At 33.4% G+C, this 25,611-nt stretch overlaps 1 protein-coding gene across 2 annotated transcripts in view; it reads left to right on the top strand.

Moving 5' to 3' along the window:
- The window catches only part of LOC145675593 (uncharacterized), a 46,060-nt gene extending 27,593 nt beyond the window's left edge, over positions 1-18,467 (top strand). Inside the window, exon 3 of one of the 2 annotated variants that reach the window (XM_081746121.1) lies at positions 17,035-18,467. In XM_081746121.1, the coding sequence (XP_081602247.1) occupies positions 17,035-17,377 (343 nt within the window). In that variant the 3' untranslated portion in view covers positions 17,378-18,467. Of the gene's footprint in view, positions 1-1,227; positions 1,472-17,034 lie in introns of those variants that run through there. The other variant, XM_081746122.1, reaches the window with a different exon arrangement.
- Positions 18,468-25,611: the final 7,144 nt, after the last annotated feature.

The following is a 25,611-nucleotide window of genomic DNA, read 5'->3' as shown; positions in this document are numbered from 1 at the left end:
AAAAAAAAAAAAAAAAAATCCAATAAACATAGGGCGGAAAATCCATCGTTTATGTGTTATAGGCTGCTGATGAAATCATGAAAAAATGAACTTTAAAGTTTCATAGCTCCAAAACTATGGGACCTACCTTGGTCCGGTCAAGACTTCCCTATCCAAAAATGCGTGTTTCAGAATCCTAAGGTGCTTCCACAACAATGTTTATAGAGGGAGTTTGACTATGGGCCTATGATATAAAGTACTCTCCAACTACCTCCATAAAAATTGTTGCGTGAGTACCTTAGGATTCTAAAATATGTATTTTTGGATAGAGCACATATTCGTTCCTAAGTGAAGTCTTGACCCGACTTTGGTAGGTCCCATAGTTTTAGAGCTATGGACCTTTAGAATTGATTTTTTCATGTTTTCGGCAGACTATAACACGTGAACGATGGGCTTCTCGCCCTAAGTTTATTGGAACTTTTTTGTTTGTTTTACTCTCAGGAAACACTCCTCTGCTTTTGTATGACGAATTTAGCGCCATACTGTAGGTATCGTTAAAAAAAAATTTAAATATTAAGCTAGGCTTAATCTGCACTTTTTAAAAAAAGTTTATATCTCTATTACTTTATGGCAGGCATGCATATAGCGGAGTTGGGATTTGGGCACCAGAGTCCAGCGGGCAAGCTCTGTGTCGGTTTTCTACATTATTTATTTACAAATACTGAACAAAAATTCAGAATAAATTAAATCTTTTAAAAGTTCTTTTTTTTCTTTTTAACTCTTTTTAAAGCGAGCTTATCTTCTTTATCTTTTAAGTCGAAGCAGGAAATATAAACCACCGAACGATTTCTGTGTATGAACTCTGTCAAACTCGTAACCCAGCTGAGTTACTTTCCTTCCTTCGCTCAGTAATACACATGCATCTACAGTTTCCATTTTCATCCTAAGTTAAGTTTATTGTGTTCTGTAATATCATTATTTTAAGTTTGGATCATAGTTTCAATTCTATATTTACACTATAACTTTATTCAGCGTACCAAATTTGAGTGATAGTTATTAAGATATTTACTATATAACTTCCAAAAGTATAGGAAACAATGTTTTAGTATTTTGGATAGCCTGAGGTAAGATAAAAAACCCGCATAAAACGCTTCGTTTGACTTAACCTTGATTCTGAGATATCTTTCGTTTTTAAATTTTGTCACACATGCTACAAGTAGTAATTTTACAACAATTGGTTTATTTTAGGAGTCCACTGTGTTTGGAGGCTATCAACCGAGATGATTTCAAGGTACGCCGCACACAGGTACTACATAGACGGTACCAAATTTGACCGTAAGTAAGGATGAATCCCAGAAAAAGGAAGAAAGTGTTGTGACTCACCTAGCATTTCAGTGTCTTCCTATGTGATAAACTATCATCAGCCTCCCATCATTAGCGCGCGGCTTGCTCAATTTGCAGATTCGACGAAAAACGTTTTATATATAGAGTGTTTGGCATAGATACATTTAGTATAGGAAGCCCAAAGTTCATAGCGTCAACGTAACACCAATTTAAAAATATAGACTGAAGATCTAATTAATTCTTATTGACTGTGATTTTTTTATTGGCGTAGCTCGCTTCGTGTGATGTGTATGGTACTCATTTAAGCTAATTTGCGGGTATATTATGCTTAGTTTTAATTTATGGCAGTTAAATCACACTTCAGATCCTAAAGTAATGTATAATATACCTATTTCGTATCGCTAAATATATTCTTAGATGAAGGTGACAGAGAACTTTTCAAGAAATAGTTTAACTTATTTTGTGTTGAGGGGGGGGGGGGACGTAAGTAAACGCATGATTCTGCTGCTTGGTTTTCGGTGATTGGTACAGTCATCTTCTGAACTACAATACTAGGGTGTGGGGAAGAGTTTGTAAGGTGCAACTCTGTTCGAACTTTTCTTACAAAGTAAGTGTGCTTTTTTTTATGTTAAATAAAACTTGTTAAAATTGATACACTGATGAGGTGTATATACATTTCAAACTATTTTAATGTACGGTATGCAATTAGTAGACTTAAATTAATATAGACTTTTTGTTTATGTATTTACATTGAATATATTGTGTACTACAAATGTATACTTTATGTAAAATTTAATACATTATTACTGTAATTATTCTCAATAAATCTACAGGATTTTATTTTATGTATTGTCTTTTAAAGGTTCATTCCTTTATTTGGCTTTCGGTTTATGTAATTATAAGTAATGTAGGATGGTGGAATTTAGATCATTTTAAGGATAATTTCTCTATTATATACGATAACTCAAAGAAATTATCGATTGTATATCGCATTAAATATTTACATGATATAAAATGAGTTATTTTCCCCATTTATCATGTATAAACCTTACCACCAGTGGGGTTCTGTAGTATAGACAATGGCTGCCCAAGTACTTCACAAGTTGCGGTATAGTCAATGCGGTCTGGTTGCTTGAGCACTGACTTCAGGAGTGGTAGAATGAATGACTATTCGGAAACAGTGAGTAGCCTAGTGGTTAATGCATCGACACGGTAAGTTGAAGTTACAGGTTCAAATCTTAGTCCAGTCTTGCATTTTCTTTCCTTTTGTAATTATGTACTTTAGCTTAGTAGACCTGATTTCTTTATACTCGAGTTATTTCATCATGACTTTCAACACAAGGACGACATGAACCACTCACATGTTGATAACTGGGATGTCTTCCTTGTGCCCTGTCATTTATTCTACGCACGACAATAGCTGTTTTAGTGTTGTGTAAAACATACAACGAAGAGCACAATTAAGACACCTCGACTGTGGACATCTGAGTGGTCCACGTCGTCCTTGTGTTAAGAGTCATGGTGCAATAAAATGGTTTCATGGTGATATAATCACGTTTTATAGTGATTCTTTATAAGAAAAACTCATTATATACACGTGTTTGTAAGTTTCGTATATTTTTAATACTTCTGTAAGAAACTGTACTATAGCATTTTTTTTAGTTCCATTAAGAATACTTTTCACAAAATGCATGTGATTTGTTCCGATTGTTATTGTTCCTCCATATCATTTTTCAATGAATATTGGCATAGATATAGAATGTGTGTCCGAGATAATTTAGTTTTCTTCACTTGTATTGCACAGTGCCCCCTGCGGTGTCGCCTTGTAATATTAAGGGATCCCGGGTACATGACAAAATATTTAGAAAATATTTTCTGTACATGATAGAAAATATTCAGAGAATATAAGGTAGACAAATCAAAAACATTTTCAAATTACTTTTCTTGGTGTTTTGTAGCAGTAGCAAATGTTAAGAAAATATTAAACTAGTTTCAGACGAATTTGTGCTAACAAAGAAAATATTTACGATTTATTTTTCAAATAGCAATTGATATGTTTTTGATTTGTTATTGTATGTAGTTTCAGAACGTACTTAAAGTATTTTCTAACATTTTCTGGTTTTCGCAGAGAAATATTTTAAATTCTTTCTGAATATTTTTCCGTCATTACTACCATAACACCGACAGTTCGAAATACATTTCTTTCTTCAACCTATAAGTTAGAATACGAGAATTTATTTCAACAAATTTACGTGATGATAGAAGTTTCCGTATGTTCTAAACCGGTTCCAACATACACAGACTTTTACCACTCCATCAATTTGTACAAATGAAATCCAGATATTTTAACTTACAAGAGTTGGAAAACTGTTCAGTATTGAAGAAAGAAATGTATTGCAAACTGTAGGTGTTATCGTGGTAATGACGAAAAAATATTCAGAAAGAATTTAAAATATTCTATGTGAAAACCAGAATTCGTTAGAAAATATTTTAAGTACGTTCTGAAACTAAATACAATAACAAATCAAAAACATATCAATTGCTATTTGAAAAATGAATCGTAAATATTTTCTTTCTTAGCACAAATTCATATCTGAAACTAGTTTAATATTTTCTAAACATTTTCTACTGTTTCAAAACACCAAGGAAAATAATTTGAAAATGTTTTTGATATGTCTACCTTATATTCTCTGAATATTTTCTGTCTTGTACAGAAAATATTCTCTAAATATTTTGTCATGTACAGAAAATGTTCTCTAAATATTTTGTCATGTACAGAAAATATTCTCTAAATATTTTCTGTGATGCACAGAAAATGTTCAGTAAATATTTTCTGTGATGTACGGAAAATATTCACTAAATATTTTTTGTCATGTATAGAAAATATTTTTTGGTATGAGTGGAAAATATTTTAAAATTATTATTTTACAGAACATTAATTTTTGTTAAAAATGGATTAGAAATCTTCAGAAAACATTTCAACTAAGTACCCAATACATTGTAAAAATATTTAGAAAAAATTTCTTTATTTTAGACAAATGATTTTCAGTGTTATTGGCAAATGATTTTAAAATATTCCATGCGAAACATTTTAAAAACCATTCCGTTAACATTGTATAAAACGTTTCAAATACATTTTCAGTAATGTGTGGAAATGGTACAGAAAACATTTTTTGGAAAACTTTTCTAACGGCGTATAAAATATTTCTACAATGTTTTTGAGTATATTGCGAAAATATTTTCAGTATTATTTGGAAAATGTTTTCAACAACATATGGAATATATTTCCTTAAGGGAAGTAGGATACATTTTCTGAAGGAAAATGATGGTACGTTTTAGAAACGTTTTGAAAATATTTCATTGCTGTGTGGGTCACCGCCTTGAATATTACTTTTCACTCTAACTCCATGATCCAAATCTTGTATTGGTTTATTTATCGGTTCTGAAACTGAAACAATATTTTATATAGAAAACTCCTCAGTGAATAAAAATGCCAAGTGCGGATCACACGAAGAAATTAGACTGTTCGACAAAATTCAACTTCAAAAAATTTCTCTACATGAAAGCAGGCGTTCTTTATAGATTTCGAGCTGCTGAAAACGAATCTAATCTTAATTTTGATCCTGCACTATCAGATTTTGAAATAATGTCAGAAAAAATAGATTTTGGCTAAAATTTTAAGGAAATCGCAGAAGGGCAGGCTTGAAGTCTTTCTGCTCCTTTCCTAACTATCCCAGAATAACAAATGACACCTCCTTGGAAAGGGCATGGAACACACATTCCAACGGTAAACATTTATTACCCATCGCGCTCAATCTGCAGTACAAAAAGAAGCAAAATATTGGAAACTGGGAAAAGCGTTTTATTTTTTAAAAAATTAGAGAAGTTTGCAACACTAACAGTTATGCTACGCAAACATAAGCTCAGTAACCCATATCCCACACATTCAGGTGTGCCATATTAAAAACTCAAAGAGATATCTCAAACACAAAGGGACTAAAACAGTGTGAAAGTAATTTAAAAAAGGAAGGAAAATTTAAAGTTTGCAACACTTACACTTATGATACTCACACATAAGCTCAGTAGCACATATCCAATACATTCATTATATTAAAAGAGTCATAGAGAATGTTGTTTACTACGCGAGAAAAAATGGTTAACTCGAGTAAACAAAAAAATGTTTGTACAATATGCATGTTCACATTGTGATACAGAAATATATATATATGTGATCAAAGAACACTACATATGATTCACCTAGTTCATTGTTTTCCATTTGACCTTCTTCCTGTGGGTGTCTTCGGTGTCCCTAAACAATCCCCAACAATAGTCCGCAAGCATATTCGGTTTCCATCCACTTTGGTAACGTCTTTCCATTGCTGCTATTGTTTAGTGAAACTTTTCGCCATACTCATCATTTACCTCGCCGGGATTCGGTGGAAAGAAGTCTAGATGACTGTGTAGAAAGTGAATTTTCAGCGACATGTTGTATGCATGCTTTCTCTAATTATTCAACAAGTTGCTCAAGAGTGTTTTTGTAGTTCTCATCCTTTGTCTTTTCTAAGAAACCGTAACACAAACTCTTAAATGATACCCAACAATGCAGCTCAAGAGGGCTAAGCGCTGCATCAAAGTTATGATCCCGCATTAGATCTCTTATCTGAGTGTCGACAAACACACCAGCCTTCACTTTGTTAGCGCTGAGATTCGAAAATTTATGGTCAAATACTAAAATCCAGCTCCAATCTTGTCTATTCCAACCACAAATGATTTCATGAGGCCAAGTTTTATATGGAGTGGAGGGAGATATATGTCTTCAGATTTAACTATAGAGGGTTTGCAACATTCCTAATACCTACTTGCATTCAGTGGCGAAGGGTGATAGTTTCAAGAGGGTAGGCCCAATGTTTTACTACTACTACTAATAATAATAACGATAATAATAATAATAATAATAAATGAAACAGATTAGACATAAATATTTTACTACAGAAATACAAAAAGACGAATTCACATAAATTTAATGCAATTGTAGTTCATCGACAGCATTTATTCGATCCGGATCTCAATTTTTATAATGAAATTGACGTATGTGACTCATAGCTGATCTTAATTCGCCATAATGCAATTTAATTGCTTTAATTGGCGTGATCGGGTGGGGAAGATGAATTATCGCATTATCTACGCTTCACAAAAAACATATGCTGAAACAAAAACTGCTTGTAAAATTTTGTCTTTAATTATATTGTTCAAAACACATGACACGCATTCAATCAAGATATTTTGTGTGTCACTTAATTCCCCTTTAAAAACAGAATCAGACTTAAATATTTCCATGCGCTGTTCTTTATTCCAACAACTACTCACACACACACACACACATATATATATATATATATATATATATTCTACCAATGCATGCACAACTCTCTTGTCCTCTGTTTGTTCTATTTTCAACCCAGGCGTTAATCTTCGTTCTTTAATAACACATTAATTTTCAAAAGACCACTGACATAGAAGGTTCTTGAATAGCAATTATATTACGTGTATTCATATTCTCCACTTATTGACATTTTCTCTCATTCACTTTTGGAAATGTAAGAAAAAAAAAACTCATAATATCTCAAAAAGACACAGTCTTTCTAATTAACTCAACGAGTCTGATTTCGTACAGGTTTAAGCCAACGCAACGGAATAAAGGGGCATTAGTTTACGATAATCGGCGTAGCTCCTTTAGAATTTCTTATTCCAGTTTTTGTGTTGCGTTAGAGTCCGCAAAATTAAGCAAAGTTGGAACGGAATGGAGGCCACGTTATCTTTCTCTTCATTTGTTTGATATATCGAATCGAAATCGAAGGTCTCGAGCGAAACTAGTAGGTAGAAACGAAAGTCGATAAGCGCTGAGACCGGTCTCTTGCGCAGGTTATACGCTGGTGAAGAAAACGTCATTTCCAACGCGTTCTCTCGCGGGATTTTCTGAGTAGCTTGGCGGTAGTTCTTCTGCCGCCTGAGACACTGCTCGGTGAGCCTCCCAGCAGTGGTGCCAACCACGATTTCTTTATCGAACATTTTTTTTTAACTTTGAAAATATCATGCATTCTGTGCAAGGAAAATAAATTGATTATAAATTATAATTTCTGAAATTAAATGGGTAGACCGGGCCTCAGGGCCTCTTACCACCCTTCGCCACTGCTTGCATTGCACTACGTCGTGGTCAATTTTTTATCTGGTAGTGATTATTTCAGGCTCGAGAGTCCCGTTCGCATAAGAAACAGCAATGTTTCGTGTACCCATTGTGTTGTCCTGTAAGTATGCTATAACTTTGTAATCGGCAACAATGTGCTACTTAAGAACATTGTGCTGAACTTTTTCAAATATACGTTTCATTATGTCAACCGTTTCCTTCATCTGTGTGTCATAAGCAATTGGTAAAGTTCGGAGGATATTGCCATTGTGTATTAAACTGCCTTAAGACTGCTCTTTGAGAAGTCTATAAAAAGTCTCCACTCCTGTGCCACATATGTCGTACCAAGAGCAGCAAAAAAACTATTGACATCAGAACAAAAACAAAGTGTATCTTCCTGTTTAAAAAAACTGAATGGTGCATGTCGTTTCCTGTATGAACAAACGGTGGCACTTACGTCAAGTAAATTCCATTGTTTAAGTCTGCACCCAAAAATTTCAGCCTGCCACAAAGTTAGTTTCAAATCTCGAACAAGGTCATATAAATCACTTTGTATTAAAAATTTAGGTTGTTTCTCTCTTCAAATTCAAAATCTGACTCTGAGCTCTCCGATTCTGAAGAAGCTACGTTTGTTTTCTCCTCTTCCAGAGACCATGTTGCTGGAGGTACAGAATTGGAACATTATCACCGTGTTTGACAGGTCTTATTGCAATCGAAATATTGTCAGTTTTTTTTTTTCTTTCTTTTCATGCCTTGAATGTATACAGCACAGAAGTAGCAATCACTTTCGTGGTCGGCTGGCTTACGCCATATCTTTGGAACACCAAATGGCATCTTATATTGACGTTTTTGTTCAACCATGACCGGAAATGCCAAGCACACTTATTACATATTGCACTAAATACCCGCTGCCTATCTTCATCAATTTTGCTGTCGAAGTATATATAGTTCGTAAACCTTCTTCGTCAAAAGTATTAATTTTTCCCTCTTAGCCTTAACAATGTATTCTCCACAGACATAACAAAAATTATCTGAGTGGGAAACACAATCTCGAGGCATTGTGATAGTCACAAAAACACTTACATTATAGGAAGACGTGTACAAACTCCCTGCCCACGCACAAACCTTCAGACAATTGAGCAACAGTAGAGTGATGACTGGGAGGGACGAAAAATACAACGTTGCCAGGCTTCAATAGACCACTTGTTTTCTCACAAATTGGAATATTGAATGTAATTCAAGAAATTCTGACCATGTTTCTTTTTCCCATAAAAAGCTGAAAATTTTCGAACAAATCATTAACAATTTACATACATGGTAACTTCATTTAGCAAAATTTTCTAAACTTCTGTTCAGGTAACATCTGCGAGTATTTTATCTGAATGTATTAGGTGTTTGTTACTGAGCTTATGTGTGAGTATCGCAAGTGTAATGCTGCAAACCTTTCTTTGTTTCTCCAAATATTAAAATTTTCCGGTTTTTAAAAATTTCTTCCATAATATTTTACAACCCTTGTGTTTGAGCTCTGATTGTTTAATATACCACAGCTGAATGTATAGGGTACGTGTTACTGAGCTTATTTTTGCGTAGCGTGACTATCAATGTTGCGAACCTTTCTAAATTTGATTTTTAGAAAGAATTTTTTCCCCAGTTTTTCAATATTTTTTCTTCTTCTTCTACAAATTGAGCACGATTGGTCCTAAATTTTTAGTGTTGAAATTTGTGTTCCGTACTCTTTCCAAAGAGGTATCATTGGTTATTCTGGGAAAGTTAGGAAAGGAGTAGAGAGGCTTCAAACCTGCAGTTCTGTGATTTCCTTAAAGTTTTAACCAAAATCTACTATAACTGATATTATTTCAAAATCTGAGGGTGCAGAGCCAATATTAAGATCAGATTCACTTTCAGCAGCTCGAAAACTACTAGGAACACTTTTTTTCATGAAAGAAAATTTTTCACTGTCGATCAGTGATATCGACACCTATTTCGCCAATAATTTTTAAGGTTTTGTTTTACGAAACCCTTTCACTTATTTTTTTTTTTCTAATTCTAATGTATATTGTATCACAAACGAATTTCTAGCACAACCAAAAATTCAACTCGTGTAAATAAATTATTTTATATCTGGTTGTAGTAACTTCACTCATAAACGTTCGTGTCTCAGAAATTTATATCTTACAATACGAGGTTTTATCATGACACTGTAACGCAGGCAAAGCGGCTTTTCTTGCTACTTTTTTTTTTTATAACTTTTGCCATCATAAAAACCTTTCTTCTTAACTACCGCTTTCGTCTTTTCTGCTTTGTAAACAGTGACCATGTTACGGAGAAACGGTGGCCATTCGCAGATTGATCATCTCTTGCACGGAAGGTCGCGACTCAATCCCGAAATCCTGACAATTAGCCTTTGTGATTTACGAACACAGTTTGGATTTCTCGGAATTGTCTTGTGTCTCCCACTTTCCTCATCCGCCATTGCCATTCATCTAGTCATCATCGTCATGTAAACGTGCAACAAAATCAGTAACAGATCATATCCGTTACATGGCGAAAATAAAAATATATGTAAACATTATGATATCTTTTATAATCGCCGTCTGCTGCTATTACGATACACAGTCGCTCCGGCATACTTGCAACAAGCGTAAAACATTGACCAGGCCTAAGTCGGTAATACTGCAGCATCTCGGTCACACGGGGTTCTAGAACTTCCTGATTCCTGTCTTATCTTTCCTACCACTCCTGCACCATAAAAGCCCAAAATTTTGGAGTGGATTGAGATTGAGAGATCGTGAAGGCCAATCCATGCAAATGAGCTGTGAATGTTCTTGTAATCGCTCTTGGGCTTCCTATGACTTATGCATAGGGCTGTTGTCGTGCATGAATAAGAACTTATCTTGGTCTGTAAAATTCGCATTAAGAGAAGGTAAAACGCATTGTCCAGAACACCAATATATTCTCCAGTTCCAACATACAGAGTAGAACCTTTGAAGCGTTTTAAAGAGCTTGATCGTGCCATGTTATATTGCGAAATTTCTTCATGTTTGAAATAGCTTAATTGATTTACTGAACATGTAAACCTTCAATAATAAACCTATTTCAACAATGAAGAATATACATCAACACATTAACGCGTTTTGTGTTTTCGAACGCATCCACTTCATCATGTACACAGCAGTGTTGAAAATCTTCCGGAAAATTTTGAAACGGAAAATTTTCCGATTCATAACAACATACTCCACTTATTCCTACATCGTTGTTTAGTCGAGATGTGAGGTGGAAAATTTTCTTCTATACTTTTCCGGAAAATTTTCCGTTAACAAATATCAGTGATTAAGTAACAATTCAATTCGTCAGTATTCATAAAATTGATTGAATTCATATATAGAAACGGTAAAAAGTGAAAGATCGTTTAAAGAATCTGAAAATTTTCATAGCTCAGACAATTTTCAGTACGATGTAGGAACTAGTGGAACAATTTTTCATGAATCGAAAAATTGTCTGTCCTGTACAATGAAAATTTTCCGATTCATAAAAAACATACTCCACTTATTCCTACATCGTTGTCTAGTTGAGATGTGAGATGGAAAATTTTCTTTTCTATTTTTCCGGAAAATTTTACGTTCTTAACAAATATCAGTGATTAAGTAACAATACGTTACTATTCATAAAATTGATTGAATTCATATATAGAAACGGTAAAAAGTGAAAGATCGTTTAAAAAATCTGAAAATTTTCATAGCTCAGACAATTTTCAGTATGATGTAGGAACTAGTGGAACAATTTTTCATGAATCGAAAAATTGTCTGTCCTGTACAATGAAAATTTTCCGATTCATAAAAAACATACTCCACTTATTCCTACATCGTTGTCTAGTTGAGATGTGAGATGGAAAATTTTCTTTTCTATTTTCCGGAAAATTTTCCGTTCTTAACAAATATCAGTGATTAAGTAACAATTCGTCAGTATTCATCAAATTGATTGAATTCATATATAGAAATGTTGAAAAGTGGAAGATCGTTTAAAGAATCTGAAAATTTTCATGGCTTAGACAACTTTCAGTGCTATGTAGGAACAAGTGGAACAATTTCTCATGAATCGAAAAATTGTCGGTCCTGTACAATGAAAATTTTCCGATTCATAAAAACATACTCCACTTATTCCTATATCGTTGTCTAGTTGAGATGTGAGGTGGAAATTTTTCTTCTATATTTTTCCGGAAAATTTTCCGTTCTTAACAAATATCACTGATTAAGTAACAACTCGTCAGTATTCATAAAATTGATTGAATTCATATATAGAAATGTTAAAAAGTGAAAGATCGTTTAAAGAATCTGAAAACTTTCATGGCTTAGACAATTTTCAGTATTATGTAGGAACAAGTGGAACAATTTTCCATGAATCGAAAAATTGTCTGTCCTGTACAGTGATTAAAATTTTCCGGGAAACTTTGAAACGGAAAATTTTCCGATTCGTAAAAGAACAGTCCACTTATTCCTACATCGTTGTTTAACCGTGATGTGAGGTGAAAAATTTTCTTCTATATATAGAGAGAAACACTGTGTAAAATTTTATTTCCCAACTTGAAATACAAAATTTTCCGGTTCTTGAAAGCTAATTGGAAAATTATAATTTGTTGCTGACTAACTTTCTTCTACTGAAATTCAATTTTGTAGCTCTATGTGCAGTTAAATATAGTGGAAAATTTTCCACCTAACATCACTATACATAATATCCAAAATTGTCAGGCCTATGAAAAGTGTTTTCCACTTGTTTCTACATCGTGATGAAAATTTTCCGATCTATGAAAATTCCTCTCACTTGTTTCTACAGAGCAATAAAACTTTCCGATTCAGAAAACAGTTGTTTTACTTCTTGCTTCGAAATGATGAAAATTTTCCGACATAAAAAATTCTTCAATTTTTCCATATAAGGCAGAAAATATTTCGATTCATGAAAAATTGTTTAACTTGTTCCTACATAGTACTGAAAATTGTCTGAGCCATGAAAATTTTCAGATCTTTAAACGATCTTTCAGTTTTTAACATTTCTATACATGAATTCAATCAATTTCATGATTGCTGAGGAATTGTTACTTGATTACTGACATTTTTTAGAACGGAAAATTTTCCGGAAAAATATAGCGGAAAATTTTCCGAAATGGAAAATTTTCCGCCTCACATCACTGGTACACAGTACTTTTACAGCAACAATGAATTTACAGATATACCATGACTTTTTGGTATGGGATCGATTCACATAGGGAATCGATGGGTTATTTTCGGAGGTGACGCCACGTAGAGTCCGTCAAACAATCCAAGTTCACAAGTCTGTGAATACATCGGGAGTAGTGTTCGAGGATGTACCCTACGTTAGTATACTTGTGTGCTTAAGGTTACGATTTCTCGCAAAATAACCTACTAAAAAAATAAAAGGAATATTTTAATAATTTTTGTTAAGGTGAAAATTTTTGTGTACTGATCTAATAATAATTTACTTGATAAAAGTATATATTAATGATTTTACTAGTGGAATATAAAAATGTTACACAAATAACAAACATATTTATGTTATGTTCTTTGTTTATGTAGTGAAATTTAATATAGTGTAGGGAGAAACCAAATATTTTTATATATATAATGCAACGCAGAAAGTTGTGCTGGTTTATGTAGCTTAATTGTGATAATTAGTCTATTTGTAATTCAGATATTTGCACGTAAATTACAAACTTTAATGGCATATACAGTATATTAAAATGCTAAGTTTTAGCATAGAATATTCAATACCTAGATTATTCATTACTTTATGACTACAACTGCAAAATCTAAATCATGGGTAAATAGGCCTAATTTTCTCGTTTTCATTCTAAATAAACTAATTTCTTTCGAAGTTTCTATATTTCCTTTCAATACATTTGTGTGAGAGTCCGTAAAATGCCAACTGCTGTACATTTCGCATTTTCGACAGCAGAAGACCAAAAGTGAAATACAGGTAAAAAATTACTTTCTTCACTTTTATCAGAGATTTCCCAATTTCAAAAATTAATTCATATAATCTCATTACTGTACGCACTATGAAACGATTGTGAACAAACTTTACAGTTGAACAACATACACACTGAATCTTTTATAGAACCGTCTCGAAATTTTCATAAAATTTTTACTGGAGTTTTCGCAGTTGGCATGTACAATTGCAAGGGTTACTTGAGAAACTGCTATTTATCTTAACGAACACCTGATTTACATGTGACAATTCATCTTTCACGACTGTACAGACACAGGCTGTCAGCAGTTGTACGAACAGAGTTTACACCATAATTTTATATGTGGATGGGAAAACATAATTTACATCATAATTGTGACATGAAAACTTTCGTGGTGATTTCCGCTTTATAGATATATCTTCCACTAAAGTATTAAAAGATTTGTGTTTTATGATTGAATTTATTACATTTGCTCATGCAACACACTCCGTTTTAAAGGATACGGCCTAGTGTTTTACAGGGTAACGAACCAGTTGGTTAGCCAGAACACCCAGATGTAAATGTTGAAATGTGTTAAAGCTCAAACGCTTAAAAGTTTGTAAAGAAACCATATTTGTTCCACAAATGGGCATTCACAATGTTTAAGTGACTTTTCTGCTATTACACAAATATTTGCGTGCAGACACTTACCTTCTTTTGTTGATATATTGCATCCGATTTGTCCCCTTAAGAATTTACACGACCTTTCGCTACGGCCAGGCTCGGGTTTTTGACAGTAATACTATCTTTTTGGAACGAGATGATCGTTAGTGATGATGTGAAGTTACACACTGAAAGTGAAGTCACTTGTGAACCGTTGTATTTGAAAGACCAGAGGTAAGTACACTACCAATGAGCCACGGAGCCTCCCTTCCGCTACTAAAAAAACAAAGGAACACTAAAAATCACTAAACAAACCAAATGCTATTAACAAGTTTTATCACGATTCGGTACAAGATTCAACTTCTAAATGAGCAATTCGCTGATGATGATAATTTTCAAGAATAAATATGTTTTAATCTTCTGCAAAGACATTCACATATCTACTTATTCACTAATAAAGCTTCAGATATAACTATGGATTTATTTACACTGTAAGAAATTAATAAAACAGGATAAGCTGTTAAAGAAAGAAGTATATTAGGACTTTGTCATGGAGCTAATTTCAGTATTCACTTGATATTTTTAGTTAAAACCGTTCTGAACCAAAATATAATAACAGTAATAATAATAATAATAAGAAGAAATGTTTAAGTCGATAATATAAGCTGGAAGCGACAAGTATATTTTCAGTGTGGTGATGCGAGGTAAATTGAATTATAATTTAATTTTTTTTTGCTAGATCTTAAAGTATTGAGACCGGAAAGAAAAATGTGAAGTGATTTATAATTATTTTTTAAAAACAATCTTTTCAGATACTCCGTGGAGTCTGGTAATTAACCTGGAGGGAAACGTGTAGCATATATAATATCAAATTCAACATATTCATTAATAAGTGTTTCAAACTTCTTTTTCTATTTGTCCTTCCTTTTCACGGAGAAATTAAATGTCGACTAAAAGTAGGGAATTTGTGTTACTATTCGGTTCAAAATCTCTTGTCGTCGCGAATTCTGTCGAGGAATTTGAAACTTAAAATATATAAAACGATAATCATGCCTGTAGTTCTGTATGGCTGCGAAACATGGTCACTTACTCTGAGGGAAGAACATAGACTGAAAGTATTTGAGAACAAGATCTTGAGACGAATATTCGGACCCAAGAGGAACGGGAATGGGGAATGGCGAAAACTTCATAACGAGGAACTACATAATTTATATGGTTTATCCAACATTGTTAGGGTCGTCAAGTCTAGGAGGCTTAGATGGGCGGGTCATGTAGCTAGAATGGAAGAAAGTAGAGACGCTTTCAAAGTCTTGACTGGAAGACCAATCGGAAAACGACCATTAGGAAGACCTAGGCGCAGATGGGAGGACAATATTAAGATGGATCTCGCAGATATTGGAATACAGAGTAGAAACTGGATGCAGTAAGCTAAGGATAGAAGTCAGTGGAGAGCTTTTGTGAACGCGGCATTGAACCTCCGGGTTCCATAGTCCATAGAGTTAGTTAGTTAGTTAGTTAGTCCTTCCTTTTAAAGACTTAAATACGGTATTTTCCAAAACACTGCTGCACGTGACAGTTTATTTTAAATGATAAACTTACGTGCTCTGCCTTCTTTCCCTAACAAGAGAGACTCGTGAGATGATAAATTTCAATGTAGATTTTCAATCTTTCTTCTCTGTTTTGCAATACCCATTACGATGAAAGTATCATGATAAGAACACAGATGAGGGTAGACACTCAGCATAACAAAAAATTAATTTCAAACAATTCAGCTGCTTTACTTTTATAATGCAATTGCAACACCATTCTGTCACATTTTAATATACACAGTGGAGCATTTGTCTTGACAACTCTTTTAATTTTAAAGTAAGTATGGGTAAACATTGTAGTGTTTTACGATGCATAAACACATTCCACACGTTGTTTGATATACCTCTAATAGCAGTGTTGCAAAGCCAGTATAGAATTATTTGAGTGTTGTTTGCATAGCCAGTATAGGCTTGTTATTTGAGTGTTGTTTTTTTGTTTGAGAAGCACACTTGTTTGTTTGAGTGATAAACAGAATAATACAGCATGCTAACCTTGGATATTCTAGAAGCATGTGAGGGTAATATCAAAGCGAGACGAACGGGACAATGCAGATCCTCATTATCTTAGTTTTGAATCTTACAGTCATAATATCAGGTATTTTTAATACATAGCTTAAGAACAGCAAGGAATTAAATCGTTGATGTTTCTGAAATGGCCTCATTTCGAAAAAGTACTTACATATATCATATCTAACCACGTAGATATGTTTTAGTAGACATAAAGGTCGTTAAAGGAATTAAAATTTAATATCTAGATCATTCCGAGGATACTAAAAACGCTAATGGAGATTGCTTTAGTGCTTAAAATAGTAATTTTTTTCTCAAATTTTAGAAATAGCAATAGGCTTTCTTTTTTTCTTGGTCATTATGTTGACAGTTTCTGATATATGAAATTGGAAGATGTTCTGGCAAATTACTAAATTTTGTGCAGTAAAATTAACAATATTATAAATAAACTTCAGTGACTTCGTATCCCCATTTTCACCTATAATAAGAGATATTCGTTCCATAATGTAACATATGAATCTTGATATGCATTTTAGTCTGATTCTTTATATATAATGTAGATACCTCGGATAATAATGAAAGGATATTCTGTTCTTTGGTGCATTGCAATAATATGGAGACCTCTCCGTTTACCTCGAAAAATTGAGTATGAGACCCTGGGAATTCTGAACATTTAGTATGCAATAACAAATATAATATGGAACAACTTCCCATTATTGGTGTATTTATGTACAAACGGTCGCATTTTCTTTTTTGCTTCATATCATTTATCTCACTGTTCATTTCCTTATTTATTGATCTTTTTGCAGGTCCCATAAACATACTGTTTCCACAAAAGCGAATACGTCTATTACACGAAAAGATTTTACAAAGACGTCAGCGTTGACAACACACATATTAACACATACATGTAAAAAATTTTACACCTGCCAAGAGTGTGGAAAGGGATTTACGAGGAAGTCAAATTTGGATATACACTTGTTAATACATACAGGTGAAAAACCTCACACGTGCAAAGAGTGTGGAAAGGGATTTACGAGGAAGTCACATTTGGCAATACACTTATTAATACATACAGGTGAAAAACCTCACACATGCCAAGAGTGTGGAAAGGGATTAATTAGAAGTCACATGTGGCAACACATATGTTAATGCATACAGGTGAAAAACCTCACATGTGCGAAGAGTGTGGAAAAGGATTCACGAGTAGGTCCAATTTGGCAGCACACATGTTAAAACATATAGATCGAAAACCTTATATGTGCCAAGAGTGTGGAAAAGGATTCACGAGTAGGTCCAGTTTGGCAAAACACATGGTAATACATATAGGTCAAAAACCTTACTTGTGCCAAGAGTGTGGAAAGGGAATCATGAGAAGGTCCGATTTGGCAAAACACATGTTAATACATACAGGTCAAAAACCTTACATGTGCCAAAATTGTGGAAAGCGATTTAATCAGAGGTCAACTTTGACAACACACACGCTAATACATACAGGAATGCGCAGTCACCGGTGCCAAGAGTGTGGAAACAGATTTAGGCACAGGTCAGCTTTGATAACACACATGTTAATACATACATGTGAAAAACCTCACACGTGCCAAGAGTGTAGTAAGGCATTTAGGCAGAGGTCACATCTCACATTGCACATGTTAAAACATAAGGATGAAAAACCATGACATGTGCCAAGAGTGTGGAAAGAGAATCACGAGTAGGTTCAATTTGGCAAAACACATGTAAGTGCATACTGGAATATACCCTCACGAGTGCGGAAAGGAGTTTATTTGTATGTAACATATAGCAGCATAGCTGTTAATACATAGAGCTGAGAAACCTCACACGTGCGAAGAGTGTGGTAATATTTGGGCGGAGATCATTTGTTAATACATACAGGAATGCGCCATCACATGTGCCAAGAGTGTGGTAAAGGCTTTATTCAGAGGTCAGCTTTAGAAACACACATGTTATTACATACAGGTGAAACAAGCCCCACCTAGTCATGGGTAAATTCCCAGGAATATTTCCTGCAAAAATTCCCCAAAATGGGAATATTTCGGGAATTTATCTGCAATCATAAAGAAAATTGCATTCTGTTACTATATTATGATTTCAAAGTTAAATTCGTTTTTGTATCACAGTATATTATTACTGTTGTTCCCAGGTGAGTCTTTAGAATGTATATTCTGAACGATGTTATTTTATTATGTTTTGAGAGTACGCTAAATGAATACTTATTTATAATATGTGCTATAAAAGTAAATATGTTTCAAAAATGGTATAGTAAGTCTACATCCTTTTAAACCGCTAAACAGTTTAAATTTACATGTTAGTGGATTTTCTAAACTTCTACTACCTGATATTATAAATAGATTAAATTTTTAAATGTTACAAACAAATTAGGTTGGGTAACAGAAAGAACACACATTTTCCACCATTTTGTGAACATTTGCGCAAAAATATGTATGTTCACAATATTTGCAAGATACTTTCCTGTCTTTATCATCTTGCATGTAACATTGCCACACACAACTTTACATCTTGCCCATCACTCAAACTTCTATGCGTTAATTCACATGTAAAGGAAGTTCGAGTACCTCTTCAGGAATTCGAGTCAAAGAGATAAGACAGACAGACGTCTATTACTAACGGTGGTTCAAGATTTATTAATAGTACTTCATTTCTATTTCTACATAATTCTACATTCCTTTGCAAAATACTTTCTTTCCATCACTTGCAAATTAGTACTTTGCTACTTTTGGCGATTGTTTAGCTTTGGCGGGTCAGGTTTTGCACCTACTTTTTTGCGATATTCTATTCCGATGTTGTTGTTTTATGGTTTCGTACGTTAAAGTACGTTAGGAACATTAAATAAAGACAGCATTGCCGGGCGAGCGTTAGCGAGTGGACGCGGTTCAGAGCCCCGCAGGGCACATTGTTTTCGATCTTCGTTACAAACAGTTCACTTTCTTTTCTCACATAAATCACTTCGACTTACTGTTTAGGTTTGTACAAACCTCTTACTGCCCCCCGCCCAAAAAAAGTGTTCGACTCTTCTTGACTACTTGAACACTACTATCAACTCATTTCTTCCCTAAATCATCATACTTTTTTCTACTTTTGGCCTCCCAATTCTAAACAATTACTCTTTTTTAGTGCAAAAGGAAATGGAACTTTAAAAACCATATTATTAGTTATATAAAGTACTATCAAAGAATTTTAAATTTTTTAACCTCCAAATTCTTTAAAACCTAAAAGAAAGTAATAATATATAAAAATAAAGTAATTAGTCATATAGATCATATAATTTGGAAAACAAAATAAAGAAATGGAAATAAATTTCTTCCCGGTAATTTATAGGCCAGGAAAAAACCCGGGAATATTCCCATTTTTAAAATTCCTTCCCACCGGGAATATTCCCACTGGCCATCACTAGTCACACCTAACAAGAGTGAGAAAAGGGATTTATTAGTAGGTCAGATACGGCAACACATGTTAATATACACATGTGAAAAATCTCACTTCTGTCACGAGTCTGGAAAGGTATTTAGACAGAGGTCGATTTTGGCAACACACATGTTAATACATAAAACAATGAGCCATCACAGATGCCGAGAATGTAGAAAGAGATTTATTAATAGGTCAGATATAGCAGAACACTTGTTAATACGTACAGGTGACAAATCTCACACGTGGCACGACTGGAGAAAGGGATTAGGCAGTGTTCAAATATATTAATACATACTGAAAATTCATACACATAGGTCATGAACCGGTAAGGTTGTAAGAGTGTGATAAGTAATTTTGCTGTAAATTCAAGTTTCGCACGAAACGTGTTAACACATTTAGTTCAAAAATCTCACACGTTCTAAGGGTGTGGAGAAAGATATAGTGCAATGTCACATTACACTAGAGAAACCTCACAAGTAACAAGAGTGCGGGTGTATCTAGTGAAAGGTTATGTTTTGAAACAGATATGTTAATACATGATGATGGAAAGTCACTCGTGATTAAGGTGCAGAAAGAAATTTCGTCAAACTTCTTGTTTCAAAACAAAGGTTAAATCTTAAAGATGACATATATCCCGGAGGTCTGTAGAATGTACTAAAATTCATACTAAGCAACAAACATACTAAGACAATTAGAATAAAGCCCTCTTATGTTCGAATATTATGTTAAGCGCATATAACAAAATTACGTTTCAAAATGCACTTAATACAAATGAACTTATTACCCTCATAGTGTCGGAAGAGAGAGAAAGTACTCAAGCGTAAGTCAGAAACGAAAGTTTTACACATAAAAATGAGAGTCAATGAGCAGTGATAATATGCGAAAAATTTCGTTTATTCAAAGTTGGTGAGATACGTGTTCCCTTCTAACGCTAGTACTGTTTTGGGGTCATATTTTTAAGACTCACAAAATAACATTTTGCTATATATTAGGGAGAGAAGTCGACTTTTTTAAAACCTGAATCCATTTCCGGCAATTTGAATTCCATTCTGTCTTGCTTAGTTATAATTCACGTGATAACATCTCTAAAAACCAGCTCGTTTTGCTATCGTAGTAATACATAGTTTCGGCGTAGATTATTTAAAAATAAGACTCATACTTACCTTAGCTACTTTTCGAGCTCTTATATATTGATATATATTACGTATGCTTGGGTGTAAAAGCCATTTTATAATAAGACTGAAAACGCCACTAAAAACAGACACTGTACTCACACTTGTCATCAGCGTACACTTGTAGTTCGTATTAAGAGAAAGAATACATTTATATCTTTAGCTGTCATTTCTTATAGAGAAAAAAAAATGAGCGTAAACCACCACTCTAATATTCTGATTTTATTAGTAATTTAAAAACTCATTTGATTCTGATTTTATGATTATTTTGCCCTACGGTTTTCCAGTATCTCTATTGTTCAAAACCTTTAAGCCCAGAGCACAATAATAATTTACAAAGAAATATGAGCGTATCCGTAGCAAAACCAACAATTATTGAAAAATTGGCTTCCTAAAAATTATATTCAGTTGACACAGCTTAACATTGTTTTCTACAAACACCACTTAAAAGCTGATAGTAATTTTTCATGATCTATTTTCAGTACTATTCGTGCAAAAGAAAGTATTCAACTATATATCAGAAGGCATAGTAAAATCTATGATAAAAATTATAGAAGCAGTAAGGGAAATCTTGCGTAACTGGTTTGCAAGCTATTTACAAAAAATGGCTTTACAGGTAAGAAAATTTTAGAAATGTTAGGCGTAAAAAATTAAGTCTCTTCTAATGAGAGAGGTTACATTCACTTTGACGAAATCATCACAGACAAAATTCACTGTTTAATTCTTGATGATATGGACAATCTGTTTGTTCTAAGACGATTAAACACAAAAAACTTGTTTTCAATTTTGAAAAAAAGCTTATGCGTTTCCAGTAAAATCCGAACACGTTTTCCTAATATGTTTGAAAATTATATATGTAAACTATGCACTTAGAGCATAGTTTCAAAATAAATGTTAGTTATATCATGTGTCTACTTAGTTTTATGACTGTTTTAGAAAGTTGATTTATAACTGTTAACCGATCAAAATTTCGAATGAGTTCTTGATTCCATTTAATAATCTGAAGATTATACTGAAGGAGTCTGTGTTAAGATACCAGAAGCAATTGTTACCAATTGTATTAAACGAACATTTATTTAACGCGCATATTTCCAAATACTATAGAAAATTCTAAAATACATTTTCCTTTTCCTGTATATGATAAGCTTACTACGTATTATACCTGCATTTGCATTGTATGAATGTGCAAAACCTTTAGAAAACCACTCAAAATTGCCAGCCTAAGAAAAACTGCTACATGTACTCGACCGAGAAATATTTCGAAAACAACAAATGTAAATAGATACTTTCACTTATTTCTACAAGAGAATAGAATCTTTCACTTATTTCTGAATTGAATGATGAGAGATATGAAATCGCATGAATTACTTTTGAGAAAACATAGTTTTCTGTTGTTTCCTAATAAGATATTTTAATACTTCAAAACCTTAAGCAATATCTTTTTAACTTTTAAAGTTTCCAGCCTACGTATTACGTTAGCTCAATAATTTGTCTCCATCGAGCATCGAGGCTATAAGGGTCGTGGACTTACAACATTATGTAGGATGCGAGTCATACTTGTAGTCTGACCATATAACCACGAGTAACTTCAATTCGTTCTTTGCGTTTAAATCAGTTCAGATATTTATTTAGATCTTTCCAATGTTTTGTCAATATTGAAATTATATTCGTTTACAGAACTAAATACTCAACCATGCAATGAAAGTATAAATAGTTAACTACCTGCTAATGTACGTAAGATTTGTCTTGTTTCGTTCACTGTTTAAGGTTTTGCCATATAAGCTCAAATATGGGAGTTAATGGATAGCAAATATTACCAGTGCAAGACGAGACTCTAATATTTTGGTTGGTTCGATCCCAGCCTGCTCCAAGTGAACTTTGTGGTGAATAAATACTCCGTTTGCGTGGGTTTTCTCGGAGTACTCTCTTTCCTCCCACTTTCTTCGTTCCACCGTTTCATTTATTTCTCATCATCGTCTCCCTTAGCGTAACCGACATAATTCTGTGACGTAAAACTTGAAGAATTCCTTTCTTTTTTTCGAATATTGTGAACCAGACAAAATGTTTTGGCCGAAGATGTTCCTAACCTCAAAGGTTATTAACCAATTCAGATTTAATATTACTGAAGAAAGTATGACTTCTAGACAGTTAGGAGAAATAGCTACTGACTCCCATGTTTTGCGGTAGAAATTTCAAAGGACTTTTATCTTTCAATATTAATAAAATATTCAATAAATTAAGAAAAAAGGAAGGTTTGAATATTTTCTTCTTTTTAAAAAAGAAAGAACGAAATGGAAAAAGAGCATATTTGTTTGCACGTAATACGTATTTAAAGGTGTTTGTTTGCACGTGTATTTAAATATATTTAAGTAAGCCGTGTATAGTAGAACGGAAGGAAGGCCAGAACAGTTGTCACTGCTGCTTGGCTCTTCTTGGGTCAGCAATTGTAACTTATATTCAAACGGGAAGCTTTAATATGGATAATTATCGAGAGGGTGTCATTAAAGTTAAAGGTAGAATGTCAGATTTACTAACAGAAAAATACTTCTACTTGAGTTTCGTGTTATTCGTTCTTCAAATTATAATGTTTGAAATAGGAACCGATTTACTTCTAAAGTTAACTCGGATAGTGTGAGTAAATTGATTGGAGATAGTAAGCTAGGAGTATTGGATTCTATATATACAGTATATATATATTATCCGCAAAGCTGAACAAGAATTTACTTTGGATTTTATAAATTTACATTCCATTTGAGATACATGAGTCTATTGCAAATTACCTATACATGTAGATTATGATAGTGAAAGAGAGAAAATAGAGGACCACTGAATTGGTCTTGGCAAAGACAGTAAATTAAAAGTAGCTAGATCGTACAGAACTTCTTTCTTGTTGCTAAATGTATTTCTTGGTTGAGAAATCGTTTCCATATTGACTGGTTTTTCTTCGGAATTTGTTGCCTTTTTAAGTTTTGTTCAGAAAACGAAATTTTACTTAACGTTTCTATTTTGCGTTACCACTTATTTGCAAGAAAATAGATTCTTCGTCTCGTTGTGGATAATACAAAAAATTATTCGGAAGGAATAACCAAATGCTTAGTATATTTAAAATCGATATCTTTGACGCCAATTAGTTCCAAAAATTTCAAAGAAATTTCTCCTACTGTAGAAAATATATCCACATTGAAGTACTACTCTCTTATATCATAAGATAAAACTTTCTGTGAAAAATTTTGCACGTAAAGTGAACGATCGATTTAAGGCTGACTACAATAAGGTAGTAGTGCGAAATATTTTTGTAACAAATGTATACAAATTTATAGCAGGAAATAAAACTGTAGTATAGAAGTCGAGGCGGAAAATTCTATTTATTTTCATATTTAGATGCTGTTCGATTATACTATATCTCTTTTGGTCAACATTAGTTTTGTTGTTAAAATTGTTACTTCGAGTTTGCAAAAGGAATTCTTTGGAAGACACTGAAGCTGCATTAAAGTGGAATAAAAAGAAATATTAATTATTAATTAGAATTTACCTTGCGTTTGTTAAATAGAGATTTTGTTACGCTGTTTGCATTTTGCATGTTAATTATTGTTGGTTCTGATTAACTGCTTTCATCTTTTCTTGCGAAATAGAGTTGTTTTGTTACCTCTTACGATACATTCAACATGTGCGTTTTACGAACTGGATTATTATTATTATATTCTTGAGTTGATTTGATTGCTTTTGGAATTATTATATTAGTACTGCTATTTCCCCCAACCTTTCTTTGTTTCGATGAATTAATGTAAACATTGAAAAATAAGTTCACATTATAATCTGAGGCTAATTAATGAAAATATTTATCGAGTTTGTAGTGAATTTAAAGAACTGTGTTTAGTTCCCCTTGTAAGCCACCCACTATATTTTCTTTACGATTCTTCGCAGCCTTCATTACAATTGTAAATCCGTATACTTTGGCAATGGCGGGATTCAGTCCTTTCATTTACTAAATGAGATGTCATTAGCGTTGCCCTTTTAATATTGGATACCATTCTATTAGTTTATAGCGTTCTCATCCACCATTAAGATAGAGTTATTATATTTCACCCAGAGAACAACAGTTATATTCTGCCATCAGCCTCTTTCTTAATAACTAGACGTACACTAATTTATCGAGGAAGTTGGAAGAGGTCTACTAGTCTCAGCAGTCCTTACACAGTGATGACGACCCGAAGAGTAATCCCAAGAAAATAATGCGAGAATACGGTACTTAATAAACGACATATGGTCTAGTGGCTAGTTAGACAAGAATAGGCAAAATAATTGCTCATTCTTACACTCAGTGGTGTCTGTCTACTTTCTTAACAACCGGTTATATATATATATTATAAAATCTATAAAGTCTGACCCGGGTTATTTGTTCAGAAACGGATCCGTAGATGAAAAAAAAACAACGAACACGTATCCCATTGTTTTTAGAGGTATACGATTTGAGTGAAAAAGTGTTGCAACAGAGTCCCACATGGGGTCCAACTCAAAAATTTTAAATTGCAAGAATGTCATGTACTATATCATTGGAAAGGTATTGTTTTTAAAAAATGGTACCTGTCCCGAGTCGCTATATTATCCCTGTGAAAAATGGCAGTCGGTCAACATGTCGACAATCTGCATTGCAGATCCTGTAACCACCTCTAGCAATCTGAAACAGTGAATCAACTATCAAAAGCGAACAGGTGTCTCATCATTGCAAAAGTACAACGTACCGAAGTAAAACATTTTGCTACAGGG

This window comes from Thermobia domestica, chromosome 18 (genome assembly GCF_964235325.1).
Source record: "Thermobia domestica chromosome 18, izTheDome1.hap1.1, whole genome shotgun sequence".
NCBI classification, from domain to species: Eukaryota; Metazoa; Arthropoda; class Insecta; order Zygentoma; family Lepismatidae; genus Thermobia; species Thermobia domestica.
Note: the sequence above shows the minus strand (reverse complement) of the source record. Positions and strands in the feature narration are given on the sequence as shown.